This window comes from Larimichthys crocea, chromosome XV, assembly GCF_000972845.2.
Source record: "Larimichthys crocea isolate SSNF chromosome XV, L_crocea_2.0, whole genome shotgun sequence".
In the NCBI taxonomy this organism is placed as follows: Eukaryota; Metazoa; Chordata; class Actinopteri; family Sciaenidae; genus Larimichthys; species Larimichthys crocea.
This window is the reverse complement of record NC_040025.1, coordinates 16,046,224-16,062,305: the sequence shown is the minus strand read 5'-3', so window position 1 is coordinate 16,062,305 and position 16,082 is coordinate 16,046,224. Positions and strand designations below refer to the sequence as shown.

The 16,082-nt window shown below is 43.1% G+C and overlaps 1 protein-coding gene across 5 annotated transcripts in view; it reads right to left on the bottom strand.

Moving 5' to 3' along the window:
• The window catches only part of lrp1ab (low density lipoprotein receptor-related protein 1Ab), a 79,892-nt gene that overhangs the window by 16,992 nt on the left and 46,818 nt on the right, over positions 1-16,082 (bottom strand). For 3 of the 5 annotated variants that reach the window (XM_019268645.2, XM_027288354.1, XM_019268648.2), the window contains 30 exons: positions 14,943-15,147; positions 14,581-14,745; positions 14,073-14,317; positions 13,102-13,233; positions 12,033-12,260; positions 11,741-11,915; positions 11,511-11,605; positions 11,232-11,381; positions 10,929-11,069; positions 10,597-10,725; positions 10,363-10,494; positions 10,134-10,268; positions 9,893-10,022; positions 9,627-9,753; positions 8,936-9,087; positions 8,646-8,770; positions 8,052-8,426; positions 3,936-4,125; positions 3,536-3,740; positions 3,254-3,446; positions 2,947-3,072; positions 2,713-2,841; positions 2,185-2,304; positions 1,633-1,746; positions 1,395-1,544; positions 1,172-1,294; positions 884-1,000; positions 639-767; positions 382-510; positions 124-264 (listed from right to left, as the gene is read on the bottom strand). In XM_019268645.2, the coding sequence (XP_019124190.1) occupies positions 124-264; positions 382-510; positions 639-767; positions 884-1,000; positions 1,172-1,294; positions 1,395-1,544; positions 1,633-1,746; positions 2,185-2,304; positions 2,713-2,841; positions 2,947-3,072; positions 3,254-3,446; positions 3,536-3,740; positions 3,936-4,125; positions 8,052-8,426; positions 8,646-8,770; positions 8,936-9,087; positions 9,627-9,753; positions 9,893-10,022; positions 10,134-10,268; positions 10,363-10,494; positions 10,597-10,725; positions 10,929-11,069; positions 11,232-11,381; positions 11,511-11,605; positions 11,741-11,915; positions 12,033-12,260; positions 13,102-13,233; positions 14,073-14,317; positions 14,581-14,745; positions 14,943-15,147 (4,707 nt within the window). The remainder of the gene's footprint in view (positions 1-123; positions 265-381; positions 511-638; positions 768-883; positions 1,001-1,171; positions 1,295-1,394; positions 1,545-1,632; positions 1,747-2,184; positions 2,305-2,712; positions 2,842-2,946; positions 3,073-3,253; positions 3,447-3,535; positions 3,741-3,935; positions 4,126-8,051; positions 8,427-8,645; positions 8,771-8,935; positions 9,088-9,626; positions 9,754-9,892; positions 10,023-10,133; positions 10,269-10,362; positions 10,495-10,596; positions 10,726-10,928; positions 11,070-11,231; positions 11,382-11,510; positions 11,606-11,740; positions 11,916-12,032; positions 12,261-13,101; positions 13,234-14,072; positions 14,318-14,580; positions 14,746-14,942; positions 15,148-16,082) is intronic. The other 2 variants (XM_019268646.2, XM_027288356.1) reach the window with 1 other exon arrangement.

The window sequence follows — 16,082 nt, the reverse complement described above, 5'->3', positions numbered from 1 at the left end:
TAGTGTCACTTTGAAACAGGATGCAGCTGTGACCTTTATGAATAAAAAGTTTTGCATATGATCTGTTATGCTGGCAGAGAAAATAAAGTTGTAAAGAGTTAAAATGGTGATTATAATCCCTACCCATGTCAGTGCATCGAGGGTTCTTGGGAGCCTCATCAGAGCGATCCTGACAGTCAAACTCTCCGTCACACTCCCACTTCTTCTGGTTGAGGCAGCGGCCGTTGGCACAGCGGAACTCATCTGGCCCACATGTTGGGTACTCTACATCAGAACAGGAGTATGTTTATAATTAACCTCAACCCCACTTGGTGCTACAACAGAAGTAATCACAGCTCACATTCTCTCACAACCTATTTAGTGGTCTATCTACACACTCACCACATTCTGGGGATTCATCCGAGCCATCGGAGCAATCGATGTCGTGGTCGCACACAAAGTGCTTGGGGATACATTGTCTGTTTTGGCACATGAACTCATTGTCCACATCACAAGTGCTGTTGGTGTACACTGGAAGTGGAAAAGAACACAGTGTGGTTAACGGACATGGAACTATGTTGGAGTGTTTCTAAGGGTTTATTTCTTTAATCACAACGGGTAGATTTTCCATGGGCTTATTTTAAAACTGTCACACTCACTGCAGCCAGCCTTGACACTTTCATCAGCTCCATCAGGACAATCCTTGTCTCCGTCACACTTCCAGCGTTGAGGTACACACATGTGGGAGCCGGGACACTGGAAGGCCTCAGGACTGCAGGTCTTGGATTCTGTGACAACATCATGGGAAAGTTAAATGATGATATAACATGAGAAAATGTTACGCATAGTTAAATGCCTCCAGTGGGAGTGGAAGAAAGTACTTTCACATTAATATGTCACTTACTGCATTTCTGGTCCTCATCAGAACCATCGCCACAGTCATCGGAGCCGTCACACACCCAGTGGGAGGAAATGCAACGGTGGTTCCCACATTCAAACTGGGTGGATGTGCAAAATTTGTCTGCAAAAGGATGGCAAAGACAGCTCAGAATTTTGGAGGAATTATTTTATTTATCCTAGCCGTAAGTCACATTTTTCCATGTGCAGTGGGAAGCTTAAAGAAAAACAGTCTGGTTTTTCTGGTATGCTTTGTGTTTTCAAGAAAAAAAGGGGGGGTATGCTGCAGACTGACCACAGTGTGTCTCATCAGCTCCGTTCTCACAGTCGTTTTCCTTATCGCAGGTCCAGCTCATAGGAATGCAGCGACCGCTGGGACAGGCAAAGAAGTTGACTGGACATTTAAGCTTCCTTTTATCTGCAAGACAACCGACACAAAACCCCCAAAAAACATAATGTACAATATCTGACTATTTCACAGAAGCCGAAAGAATTTAGACATAAACAAAGCATCGAACCTGGGCAGTTTCTCTCATCTGAAAAGTCTCCACAGTCATTGTTGCCGTCACACACCCATGAGGACAGATAACACAGAGTAGTTTTCTCACAGCTCTGGAAAGACACTCCTTTCACTCCCAGGCGGAAGAAACGGGAGCAATCGGTGGGTTCTGAGAATAATGGAAAAGGTTTTAACACTAACTTTACTAGCTTCTTGTTAAGCCAGTTTCCTCTTAATCATTGTGGTAAGTTACTTACGGCAGTTCATTTCATCACCAGCGTCCTCACAGTTAACCACCTGGTCGCAGCGACTATAATTTGAGATACAACTTCCATCTTTGCACTGGAACTCTCCTGGTTTGCACAGGGTCACTGCAGAATGCACAGGAGGTTTTACAAATGGTGAACAACTACATCCTCACATACAAATAGACCCTTCTTGTTACAATTAACTTTATAATTAGTCTAATTTATGTGCTTGTCAGAAAGCACTTCATTCGGTTAACAACAACATAATTAAACAGAACAAGCTTAACAACACATCCAAGACCTGCAGCCCAGTTATGTTTTGAATTTGTTCTTCTCTAGCAGAACTAATCCAGTTAAGGTGCCGATAAAATGTTCAGACCAGGAAATTTGATCAGTTAAGCAAAATCATTACAGCGTTGTGTGGGCAGAACAAGTTTAAGTTGTGCCAAATCTGATACCAGGCAAACATGGTTGACATGGTTTCTATTTGTGCAACTATGAAAGGCTTAACTAATGATTTTTCAATTACTGTAGTAGCAGCTATAAACAGAAATGACTCACTGTTGCAGGGCAGTTCATCAGAGTGGTCACCGCAGTCATCTGTGCCATCACACCAGAACTGGTGGCCGATACAGCGACCGTTCATGCAGCGCCTGTAGCCTTTTTTACAAATTCGATTGGCTGCAGAGGAACAGCAGTTGATTAGAGTTAGCTCCAGAGCTAGTTGATTTCTTAATCTTTCGATCTTTAAATATGATCTAATCTACTAATTCACTATTTTATAAATACAACTCATAAGCTGCACTACATAATTTATATCAAACATACTAAATTTCTCTCTACGCTACCACTTAGTTCAAAATTTGCATTTCTTTCCCAGGTAATCATTTTCCTGATTCTTGCAGTCACAAATTAGCCCTTGCTCTTCTTGTGACCTAATAATAAATTATATTTATAAACTTATTCGAAATTGATTTAAATCTAGCCATCAGCTAATTATCTGCAAATTAATAATAAAGTGTAAATGACTATGTCTGACAGATCATTTTTCACTAACTAATAGCCCCATTAAAAAAAAGAAAAACTCACCACAGTAGGACTGCTTCTCATCAGATTTGTCCTTGCAGTGGGCCATGCCATCACAGGTCAAGCTGTAATTGATGCAGTCGCCGTTTCCACACTCAAAGTCATCCACACTTCCACATGACATGTTCAATGCTGGTGAAGAAGAAACATTTGGAATTCAGAAACATTGAACTTTTTAACCAAGAGGAGGATTTGTAAAATGTTATTCTAAATGATTATAAGGTGCCTCTCTCTTACAAGAGCAGGTGTTGTCCTCCAGAAGTTGTCTGTCCCCACGGCAACTGCAGTTGACCCGTCCATTGGATGTGGGCAGACACAGATCTTGGCAACCTCCGTTATTTGTTCGACAAGGAGAAAACTCACCTGAGGAGGGGTAGTTAGAGTAGTAATGTTACGCGTTATTTAGTTATGGCGACCCTTTGCTCTGCGTCTCATATGATTGACTTCATTGGATCATTCTGTGCTCCAGGGCACCATGCTAGCTTGAATTATTAGAGAGGGACAACCTACAGAAACTTGACAGTGATTTTAGAATAATACTTACAGCTGTTGGTGTCATTAGCCACAGCAACGATGCCCATTGGCTGCTGAGGGATGTCAGCACGTAACACTTTCATATCTCCTCCTGTGTATTTGTCAGCTCTAAGCACGGCCCTCCTCACCCAGTCAGTCCAGAAGATGTAGTCTCCATACACAGCCAGGCCAAAGGGATGGACAGGCTCATTTTTCAACAAAACCTGGAGGAGAAAAATGTAGGCGTCATTTCACACAAGTCAATGCTTTGATGTAGTCTTTATGACCAGGTAAAATGAAAGGGCTGACTTACATAACGGCTGCTCCCATCATATTCACACCGCTCAATCTTGTCCAGTGTGGCGTCAGAGAAGTAGAGTTTCTCAGCGCGGTGATCTATGGCCAGGCCGTTGGGAGTTTTAATGTCACTGCCGATGATCACGAGCACGTTGGCACCATTCAGAGAGGCTCTCATGATGCTGGGAGCCTGCTCGTTCCAGTTGGTCCAAAACATGAGACTGTAATGGGAACAAACACAAAGACAAGCATAATGATGTGCAGTCGGAGTGCCCAAAATGTCTTGGTACTAATGTTATGGTTGACTGAACTAAAATAAATCTATGTGTTGTTTAAAAGGGGAAAAAAAGAGAAATAGTATTGGAACTGGGCCCTGATACAGTCCAGAACAGCAAGTTTCAATATTAATGACTCACTCCTGACACTCGTCCAGCACAAAGGCTCTGGGGTGGTCTTCTCCAGACATAGTGACCACAGTGTTGCGGTTATAGGCCACAGAGCGGCTCTGGTCCACAGTATGGCGAGTAATGGTGGAGGTGGTGTAACTGGTCCAGTAGAGTGTATCCCAACCACGGTGGTATGCCAGGCCCTCAACTGATCCTACATCTGTGGAGCAGAGGAGGAAGAAGTTGGCTGTCTGTAAATATTTTGGACGCATGACGATAGTTTTTCTGACTATAGTTCTTCTGTTGTCCAGCCAAAACTGTAAGGCTCGAGATGAACAAACTCTTTTCGTTTCCCGATAAAAATATATCACCTCTCAGGGGTGTAAGTAAGAACTTTAATGAGAGCCTTCAGCAAAAATTCAACAAATCGTTAATCACTGTCTGAGTTTAACAAGTTGCCCCCATAGTTAACTCTGTGAGACTTTATTAAAGAGGCTGTGGTAAATGCTTTTAAGGTTATCCCCATCTTTTCACCTCAGTTCATGAATGATGAAACACTGTAAAGAAGAAAAAAAATGGTTAAAAAGACAGAGTAAAATGGAAGTAGTATCATCCTGTCATTTTATGGCTGGCTGGCTGCACATACAAATACAGCTCCCTGTGGACACTCATTCATGGAGACTTCTTGTTCTGGGAAGTAAACTGCCACTGGAAGAGTTTGAGTCACTTTAGGGACATAAGTCAGGGTGAAGAAGTCAGCCATGAATGGAAAAGATAAAGCAGGTGCTCCTAATATCCATCGTCCTTATGTCCACTCACTCATAGTGCATACAGAAGTAGTAATATTTTTATCTGTGATATCTAGACACACAACATCATGAAAAAGGACACTGTAGTACAGTCTTGCAGGCTCAAGATATACACCCATCTGTTCTTGGTCACACTAGCAACCACGTTTATGACTACTTACATCCAACAATAAAAACCTGAGCACTCACACGCAAATGTTTGCTCTTTGCTAAAAGTCAATAATTGCACTTAAATAGATGCTGCAGATGAGTGACAAAGTACCATAATGCAACCTTAATGCAGGACAATTTAAAGGCTGAACACCTTGTTAAGCAACATAAATGCAACTAAAAGTACAAAACAGAAATGACAAAAGGGTGTACTTGAGCAGCTAATTGCTTGGACTGAGGGAAGATCACACACTGAACAGGGATGAATAACGCTGGTTCAAGCCAGTATTATGCAATGAGAAAGCTAACAGTCATCCCTCCCCCTTCTTCAGATCAGCTCTGCCTCTGGTTACTGTGCAAACATTGACGCAAATCTGTCAGCAAGACCATTGCCACAGACAGAGCCTTTCTGACTATCAGGAGTAGTAATCCAAGTGACACCTGAGGACTACTAAACTTTAGTTACTCTTCATCTGAAGATGATTACTTTTTTTAATTGAAGGTGCTGTTAATTATACAGTAACCGTTCTTTCTGCTTGTGATGTCTACATGTTTCTGAAGAGCTTCGAAATGGACAATACGCCTCCTGCCGCGGTGACCACTTAGCATCAAGTAGCATTGACTGATTTTAAAGTGGAATGTCTGTTAGCAACCACTGGGATGAATTTGTCCTCTGTTGCCTGGCTTCAAGAAATCAATAAAGCCACAGAGTAACTGCTGCGCTGACATCTCTCCGGATTTGACCCATGCCGCTCTTCCTTGGATAATGAAGGACATGCTGATGCAGCAAAGGAAAATCCAGTGTGCAAGGACATGTTTATAATTTATTTTTCCCCGAGTAAAACTGGATAACAGCACAGCATTTTAATACGTTTTTTTTCCTGAGACTTTCAGATGAGGAGAGTGCCAACCATCTTGAAGCAGTTTCTTCAAACAGCTGGAAAACAGTGAAGGTGAGAGTAGGAGAGACTTAATTTTTTTTTAAGAGGGATTCAACCAGACATGATCAGGAGCATGTGCACCTCAAGAGGTAGCAGACTTAACCACTTAGCTATCTCTGGGCACTTGACTGCTAAAAATAAACTGGAACATACTCTTTCTATTCTCTCTTCCTGCAAGAGCACAGATTTTGATGTCAATGAAGAAGCCAACTGACCAGAACATAACTGCTTAACTAATATATATCATTATGGAGTACTTAACGGATTTAATAGTCACACCTGTGATTAACAACTCAGACATGAACTGGAGCCAAAAGATGCATCACGCAGACACTGTGTGAACATGCTCTGCTGATGTGCAACATTAACAGCCCATTAGATTACTTACTAAATTGACTTTTATTGTGAGTGTATGGAGACTTTGGGTCAGCAAGTAAACAGCAGCGGCCTTAACCACATGAATAAGGCAAATGACTCTTTGATTAAGAGTGTGGTACCCATCATGGACGGGCTAATTCTGGTGACTGGTCTGGTGGGCCAGTCCCTGGTCATCATCATTCTTACTGGCAGGAGGAGGAAAGAAAGTCAACCCCCGCATGGTACAGACACACTGCTGCTGGCTTTGAGTGCAGCTGACCTGCTGTTGCTGCTCTGCCTGCCCTTCCACACCACTGCCATCACACTGGGCTTCTGGCCGTTCGGCAGCTTCTTGTGCAAGGCCATCAGCTTCCTAGGTGTGGCCTGCTCAGCCGCTTCAGTCTTTACCCTGGCAGCTCTGGCTGTGACACGTTACCTGACAGTGGTACACCCCACCTGGGCATACCGATCGAGAATGCACCGACGCATAAAACTGACAGTAGCTCTACTCTGGGTTCCTGCCTCAGCCTTGGCAGCACCACAGTTTGCCTTCCGCACAGTTACCATGTCCAGTGCTGTGTACTGCTTTGCCTTCCTGTCTGACTTCAGCCAGCTGGTCTACAGCATTGCCCTCTTCCTGTTTGGCTTCGCTCTACCACTGGGCATCATTGTATTGATGTATACCAAAATCTACTGCTTTCTTCGACAAGCACGGCTGCTGGGGAATGCTCCCCAGCTGGAGCGCTACCAGAGTCAGGTCACGCACACTTCAGCTCTGCTTGTCCTCATCTTCACTGTCCTCTGGCTACCTTCTTATGCCCTAATGTTCTCCTTCATTGGAGGAACCATAACAGGCTCAACTGGGTATAATACCATTGCCATTCTGGCCAGACTGTTGGCATCCTCAGCAGCAGTGGTAAACCCTGTGATGTATGGGTTTATGTCACAGAAGTTCAGACGAGACTTACTAGAGCTGGGGAGAGAACGCTGGACATGGTGCAAAAGCTGTCTGACTGGCTGCCCTCATGTGATGAGCAGGGACATGGTGCAGCCCTTTGAGCTGGACACAACCTCAGAAAGAGGCCAGAACTGACTATTTTGATCATTGTTATGTATTAAATCAGTTAAAATGTAGAACTAATGAGTAAACTAAAACATTATTGCGTATTCCTGTTCTAAATTGCTTGTATTTATTTATTTATTCAAACAGAAAAATGTAGTAAAACATGTTACTATTCAACTAAAAGTTGATAATATTGAAGTCTTATCTGGAACTAATACAATCCTCTCATCTTAGCTGCCTTTCAACTAGAATAAATTCTATAGTTGATGGATGAAAACTGGCCATCACTTTCACCATCTGTTCAAGACCTTGATCTCATTGCAGCATCAATAAACACACTAATCTCATGCACTCTACTTGTTTTCCTGTCTTTCCTGTCAAAGTAGTGTTTTGAATATTGCTTGCTTAGAACAGCAGCTTGGTCCGGGCTTTTAAAGTTCTTTTAAAGAGAGTGAAATTTGAAAGACACTCGCGTTTTGTGTGTGTGTGTGTGTGTGCATACACGCACAAGTGTGTCTTCCTCAAGTGGAAGCTCTAAGTGTTGTCAATCTCCTCTGGTTGAGAAGCTGCAGCTGTGTGTACACTGAATCCTGAATACTTACTTGTCAAAAAGTGTGATGATGGCTGTTTACAGTGTTGAGGAGACATGGGACAACACTCATTTACTAATGGACAGAATAAAAGAAATAAGGCAACAAGCCAACACATCTGAGATTTATGTGGAGAGACAGAGTGAAGGGAAAGATTTATATGAACAGTTGGCAGTTTTGTGGATTTCCTAAGGTGTTAAAAAGAAATGACATGTGATTGATGACTCTATACTCACTGTCCACTACAATCTTGCGGTCAATGCCATCATCGTTGATCTGTTGGATGTTGCCAAAATGGATGTCGCTGAAGAAGATGCGGTTGGCTCCTTTCCCTCCACCGCCATGATAGTCAAAGCTGAGCGCGATGACGTTCTTCATGTGGTCAGGGTCCTCAAAAGGCTTTATCGGCGCATTGAGGTTCGTCTCATCGGACAGGTGGATGCTCTTCAGTATTGTACGCTCTGAATATAGCAGGTATCCGTCATAGTCGCGACAACTGCGGTTGTCCTCTGCCAGCATGCCATGAGCACAGGCGCAGGTGCGGTCACTGTTGCCACGGAAAAGACACAGCTGCTCACAGCCGCCATTGTTGTCTTTGCAGACGTTGGTGCCTGGGGAGAGTTTGACACGTTTATGAGGTGTGTTAAACAAATAATGAGCCTGGTTACACACAGAATTTCATCAACTCCTGATGGATGTCGATTAAGTTGAGTAAAAGTTTTTTTCATGAGGGTGTGTGTGTGTGAGGGCTTGGTTTTGTATACATGTATGGACCAACCCATTGTTCCTGTGAGGACATTTATGCCAGTGTGTTTTCTCTGTGGTCCTACCTTGTTGTCTGGCTCTGTTGAAAACCTTGATGTCTTTCAGCTGTACACCAATGCCAGTCCTGAGCTGCACAGCATCTGTAGCGTTGTCTTTGCTGCCTCGCTTAATGGAGCCATTGGCATGAGTCCTAAATAAAAGACAATAAAACACTATTGATTCAATTAACAGCACGATACAATATGAAATCTTCCACATGATTCAAAAGCTGTCATACATTAAAAAGGTATTGCTATATAATAGAGTAATGGAAAAAGATGGTTCAGTAAACAAATTTGTTAAACACTGAACTGACCTGTCACTCCAATAGATGTATTCCTCAAAGACAGACACCGCAAACATGTCCATGTTGTTGTTGGCCAGCACCAGCTCCCTGTTCTCTCCAGTCTCCAGGTTGATTCGCTCAATCTTGTCTGTCCTGGCGTCACACCAATACAGCAGACCCTCCTGAAGGACAAAGCAGAAATAAAACAGTGTTTATTATTCACATTTTCAGAATGAAAATCAAACTTAAAAAAATGTGAGACTGGCCTGCTGGTACACTGTTAGTTCATAAATATATGATGCAAGTCATTCTAATGTCCATTTTAGCCTGTTTGTTACAACATCATCTTCTTTATTACACTTTATTACAATGACTGGATGTGTGATTTTAGGTAATAGGCAGAACTTATGGCATCTCTGAAGCTAAATTATATTAGCTATATATACACAGTATCTGGCAGATAAAGTAATATGGGGGAATGATAGAATTCATTTCAACAAAACAATGTTGAACTCTAATTGTGAAATGTAATTAACTTAATGTGGCCACATTTTAAATTAAATTTATGAAACCACAGGGCATATAATGAACCACAACTATAATATATAATTTTAAGTAATGTAAATGTTGTAGAAATGTCTTGTTGAATAAAATAAAAGCCTATGAAGTCACAGTATATTTGTTCAAACTAAACATGTGAAATAATTTTTGTGGTACACACCTCGTAGTCGACGGAGATGCCATTGGGCCAACTGATGCTCACATTGACCAGGACCAACCTCTGGGTGCCATCCAACCTAGAGCGCTCAATACGAGGGTACTGACCCCACTCAGTCCAGAACAGATACCTACACACAGAGACACACACAAGATGATTTAGAAGTGTATTTTAGTGGTCATTTAGATAAAAGCATGGTTGAAATGAGATTTTAAGTACCTAAAGAGCAGTACATGAAGTATAATTAAACTACTGGCAAAGAGCCTTACCCTTTAACTGGGTGCACAGTGATCGCTCTGGGCTTGTCCAGGCCCTGGGAAATAACTACATAGCGGAAGGAGCCATTCAGCCTGGCCACCTCGATCACATCAAAGCCCTGGTCAGTCCAGTAAATATTTCCTAAAAAGAACAGGGTTGCAATTCAGCACTATGGTCCATTATCTGTGCTTGTGCAACTGTGTAGTGTGCACAAGTTAACAATATTAGATTTAAAATCTGTTATGACAAGACCTGCTATCCAGTCAACAGTGATTCCCTCCACCCTGCCAATGCCATTGGTAACCACATCCTCTCTCCATGTCTGGTCTCTCTTAGCCCTGCTGATGGTGCTCAGGCCCATGTCCACCCAGTAGATGGTGTCATTCTCTGAAAAAGAAGAAGTCTTTTATCTCACTTGTCTGAGATAATGACAGCCTCAAACAATGTCATCTGGGTACTAAGGTCCCCCAGTGTCACTCACCAGCGTGGAAGTCAATGCCGACAGCCAGGGAGGTGCCAGATACCGGCACCAAGGCGTCAGATTTGTCTGCTGGGTCTAGAGGAATTCCTCTGATTCCCTCATGAACAGAGTAAAGCAGGAAGGAGCCCATTCCTGCTCAGAGACAGGACAATACATTTTTGTTTTTAGGATGCACTGCATTCCAACTGTATGTGTGACTACATGTGTGGCCGTAGCTGTGATGCAGTATCTTACCTTCACAGGACTGCTGTCCTGTCTTGAGGCTGTATCCGGCAGTGCACATGCAGGCCCTGCTTGTTAGTGAGGTGGGCAGACACAGCTGTGAGCAGTCTCCATTGTTGTTACTGCACAGGTTGATGCCTGCTAAAAGAGAAGGAGAAGATCAGTGAGGTCGCAAAAAGGAAAATAAATATTTTTCTTTTCTGGTTTCAAATGGAGTGTTGATTTGGAGAACAGAAGACTTCAGATCATGACTCACTGAATTTCATCAGTTTTCCAACTGTTTCAAATTATATAGAATTACCTTCTGACTCATTCTGACAAAAACCACAGGCAACATTTTTTACCTTTCTGCACATCTTCGTCATAGATCCTCATGTGCATCATGGGGGAGGTGTTGTTTCGCAAAACCTTCCAGTTCCCTCCATCCTTCTTGTCACATGTTCCAATCTGATCAGTTCCTTGGTCTGCCCACCACATCTTGTCTCCTACAGTGAAAGAAATTGATTCAAATCTTTGCATGTTGTCCCATTGATTTTGAGATATTGATTTTGTCACAGTACTGATTTCAGCTTTCAGGTCTGAAAAAAGAAGAAGAAAGAAAACAAAACAAAGAGGATACATTTGCAGTATCATCTTTTTCATCTTACCCATTATAGCCAGTGCTGTAGCCTTGGTAAGCTTTCCTTTAACACCTTCCAGGATCTCCAGTTTAGTTCCATCCAGCTGACAGCGGTTAATGGTGCTGTTCCCTGAGCTGATCCAATACAGCTGCTCTTTTTCATAATCAATAGAGAGACCTAGAGTGGAAGGAATAATGTTACCATTATGCATACAAATCTCTCATACTAATATGCTTAATCTCTGCTGTTGAGTTAAACAGAAAAACAGTAACATTTTGCATTTAGTTAATTTTAGCATCTGCTCACCTACTGGTCCTTTTTGATTGGTGAAAAGTGTGGTGTGGTTGCTGCCATCCATGTTAGCCATGCTTATGTTGTCACCATCAGTCCAGTACAGCTTCCTGCAGATGCATATGAATATTATGAGACATTAAGAAGGAGCTGAAAACTTAGAGAGATTAAAGACTTTGTAGTAGGCTCAAGCATCAGATGGAGGATTCACAGCTTAATTCAGGCCTGACTAACTGGAGACTTACCCCAGCAAAGGATGCAGGACGAGACAGTGAGGCTTGTCTAAGCCCTGGATGACGGCATTCTTGAAAGATCCATCCAGTCTGGCAACATTGATCTGCTTCTTATTGGCATCATAGCTGGTCCAGAAGAGGTTCCTGGACACCCAGTCTACTGCCAGCCCATGAGCGTTGGGAAGATCTGAGTAATGTTCGAACCACAGTGGAAAACATTAGGCTTTAATCTATTTTTCAAACAGACAAAATTTAAACAAAAAAAAAAGTAAGAATAAACAAAATACAATATAATTGTTCTTACCAGCAGACACAACAGTCTCCACCCCTGTGCCGTTAATGAAAGCTCTCTTGATTGTCTGCGTTCGGACATCTGACCAGTAGATGCGATGCTCAACAGCATCATAGTCCACCACTGTCACGTTGTCTATGTCCGGCACGGTAAAGGAGATGATGTAGTTATAATAAGGGTTGTCAATGTCAACACCCCGGATCTCGATCTGACGGGCATATAGAAGGAACTTGCGGGACTCTAGAAAAAAAAAAGAAAGAAAAAGGGAAAGGATAAACATACAAAGTCTAAGTGCAATATTGGCAACAAAGACCTCTGTGTGAAGTTTCCTTCATCTGTATTCCTAGAAGTACACTGTGATTAAACATTTAGTTAAGTTTAGGCTTCTTCTCACTGTACTAGCTGAGGGTGGGTGAAGCCAGCTGGATCCCAGGGGACAGCAGCTCAAGAGGGTCAAACTGACCAGTCAGTAACACGGTGCCCTTGTTGAGGCTGGATTACCTCCAGAGAGTGGGGAGGTGGAGGAAACAAATGTTTCCTAAATCAAATAATTCAGGCAGCTTTAGCTCTGTTTGTCAACTCAATGTGTCAGAATTCACAGCATGACAGTGACAAGTCCCTCTATTAAACGCATCAAACACCTTTTAATCCAATTATCCTAGAATCTACACTGCTGAGATGAGGATTGTTCTGTAGAATGGTTAATAAACAGACACACATGCCCACAAAGTCCCACAGCTACGCCATCAAAACCATCATGAAACCCACTCATGAGATCACATAACAATAAATCCTCAGCGCATGACTTGTGACCGCCTTTTTATATGAAATGAAATGGAAATGAGAGTGAAAGAATGCCGTGTAGGAGACGTAATCAGATCTTCTGTCAAAAGAGATGACAGCTAATGACGCCGATGTCAAGTTTGGGGGCTGAGCGCATGGTAGCAGCCCTGGCAGTCATGAGAAAAGATTCCTGTAATGATGACAGAGACTTTGTATGACAGCGTTGGTTTGAGTGTTTTTTAAAAGGTGAGAGAAAAAGTCTGTAGGGGCCTGTGTTTTTAACAGTATCTGTCCTTACCTTTGCAAGTGCGTTTGTCCGGCTGCAGCTTCATGAGGTGAGGGCAGGCACAGGAGAAGGTCTGGTTGAAGTTAATGAGACAGAGGTGGGAGCAAGGACTTTTACCGTCACTTGTGGCACACGGGTTAGGAGCTGAAAGAAAGAAATAGTCATTAAGGAAATGTGGTCAGAAGGAGAGAAAGACACAAAAAGACAAAGGAATACTGTACATACAGTATATTTTTTAAAAAGAATCTCCACAAAATTGACAAAAAATCCTGGTATCAATATAAGATGGCATTTCCAGAGTATCTCAGTCAAGAGTTATTTTAATGGACCTCTCAATCAATGGACCCTCAAGGAAAGTGAGTGTCTACCAGGCCTGTCAACACATGCCTGTTGAATCATCACTGTCATGGGCACTGGTTGCAGCTGTCACTCAACAATTCTTTGAGATCTCTCTTTTCCTGCCTCCAATTACAGGTCCCAGTGCCTCTCTCTGCATCCCACACACCCTTGGGATCAACACAGCCATTGGCTACTAAACATCAAGTTCAATGTGACAGAATACTGCAAAACATTTGTGACAATCTTTTTTTGTCATCTCACCAATCATGTGTGTGTCTGTGAGAGCAGCACATGACATTTAAGTCGCAGGAGGAGGACTTTATTTTCTACCCAGCCGGTGGGAAATGCCGAACAGTGAGGTGACTTTTTGATCAACGAGGCAGCAGGAGGTGTCCAAATTGCTGCTGGTGTGAGGAGACAACACGTCTCACAGCTCTAAAAGGTCAGCTGTCTTTAGGGAATGGGACTCGTGAATCAACGCGGTCAGCAATGAACTGTGAGCTTGTTGCTGCTCTACTTTGAGTTAAGCCCAGGCAGACAGTAAGACATGCTGACAGGAAGAGGTAAATATAAAATATGGGCACTCTCTCTCGCTCTCTCTCTCTGTGAGTGTTTATGTATACGTATCTGGTGTGCAATCTTACCCTGAGGTTGTCTGGATGGGTGATAGACCTGCAAGTCAAAGGGCTGTGTGTTGGTGCGCTGGACTACTGTGACGTTGTGTCCTGTCCATTTGTTGGCTTTGGCTAGAGTGTTAGTCCTCCAGTCAGTCCAGTAGACCTCGCCTCCATACATGGTGACAGCAAAGGGGTGGGACAAATACTCATGACCCCGCAACACTTCAATCAGGCCAGAACCGTCGTACATGGCAGAGTAGATAGCATCTGACCTGGAGAAGCATTAAGGCAGAGATTAAGGCAGGGATAACATGTACATCAGCTTAAGTATATGCTTGATGCTCATGTTGCTAGATCAGTCTGTACTTTCTAGATTGTTTTACATAAGCAAAGCAAATCTGCTTGTTTATTAGAAAACTAATAATGGCAAGCAAAGAGAAAATAGACTGAGCGAATGGTTGATGTAATGAGCGAGTGGGTGGATGCAGTACAATGAGAGCGCTCTGTATATTCACAGACTAGAGGCAAATTCTACCTGGCATCAATCCAGACAATGCGTCTTTCCATGTAGTCCACAGTGAGTCCGTTGGGCCAGCCACCACTGCCTGTTTCCCTGTGGATGGTGCGTCTGCCTTCACCACTCATAGATGCTGCCTCAATTCTGGGCAGGCTGGCATCCCAGTCTGTCCAAAATAGGATACTTCAAAAAGAAAATAAACTAATGAGAGGAGGAATTTTCACAGATGTGTACAGTATCATCACATGAGAGCATGTTCAAGTTTCACAGAACATTTAGTGGGAGGAATCTTAAGCTATAAAGGGTATTTGACTTGGCTTCCCATTTTCTAAAAGGGTTATTGTGACTACAGCTCCAAAATCCCTATCTATGCTTCTTACCCATCTCGAGGGTCTAGGGCAATGGCCCTTGGGTGCTCCACCTCCCCAGCCAGCAGGGTGGTTCTCATGGTCCCATCCAGTCTAGCCACCTCTATCTGGTCCAGATTGCTTTCCACCCAGTAGATGTTTCCTGCTATCCAGTCCACAGCCAGACCCTCTGGAGTAGCCAGTCCATACTGGATCACCACTTCAAAGCTGGTCAGAGCTGGATACAATACACAGAGAAAGAGGGACTTAAAACTAGGATGGTGTTTGGTTCTTTATTGTGCATTTGACAAAAGGGGACTAGCATTAGTATTTTGTACCACGTTCATGGTTGTTTTAATATGATATAAAATGGCATATACAATAGTAATTCAGATATTTTAGTGTAATACCTTGCCTCATGTCAATTTCACCAGGAGATCAAATCTCCAGCCAGCACAATGAATTGTTTAGAATTTGTTTAGAATTCTTTACTCTTGGTATCTGGCACGCACTGCTGCTGTGTCTATCAGTGTAGCTTCGACCAGATCTTCCCAACCCCACTGGCCTACTTCTGAGAAAACAAACATCTAACTATTATTTCCCAGAAACAACTGGCTCTCATGCAGACCAAGTGCAAACCAAAATGTGTGATCATCTCTGGCCGAGGACGAGGAGACAAGTTCTTCACAAGGCCTTCCAGTAGTAATTAGAGGGAGTGGGACCGGCCTTCTTCACAGTTTGTTTGAAGGAATGCTGGGGTTATGGCTGCCTTTCTGTGTATGTGTGGGTAGTATGCCAACAACTTTAGAGATTCTAAAGCAGCTTCAATAACAAGCAGCAGGAGCTGATCTATGAGTTGGTCACAATGTGTCTGCTCAGGAGCCCTATTTTAAATGGTGAAGTTGGAGGGCTGGGAACTGAAACTGCAGTACGTTATACCTCCTATGCTACATCAGTGTTCTGGCTCTGGTCACGCACAGCGAGTACTGAGACAAATGGGAAGAGACAAAGCCTTCCGTGCGCCCCCTAAGTGCTTTGCTGGGAACACGACCTTGATTGGCAAGGAGACCTGGGGTTTTGGAGCAGGAAAGGCTGGCCTTGACCTGGGAGATTTATTCAGGGTCACAGACCGCCACTGCTGACCACAGACTCTTTTTAAAAACATCTGGCTCT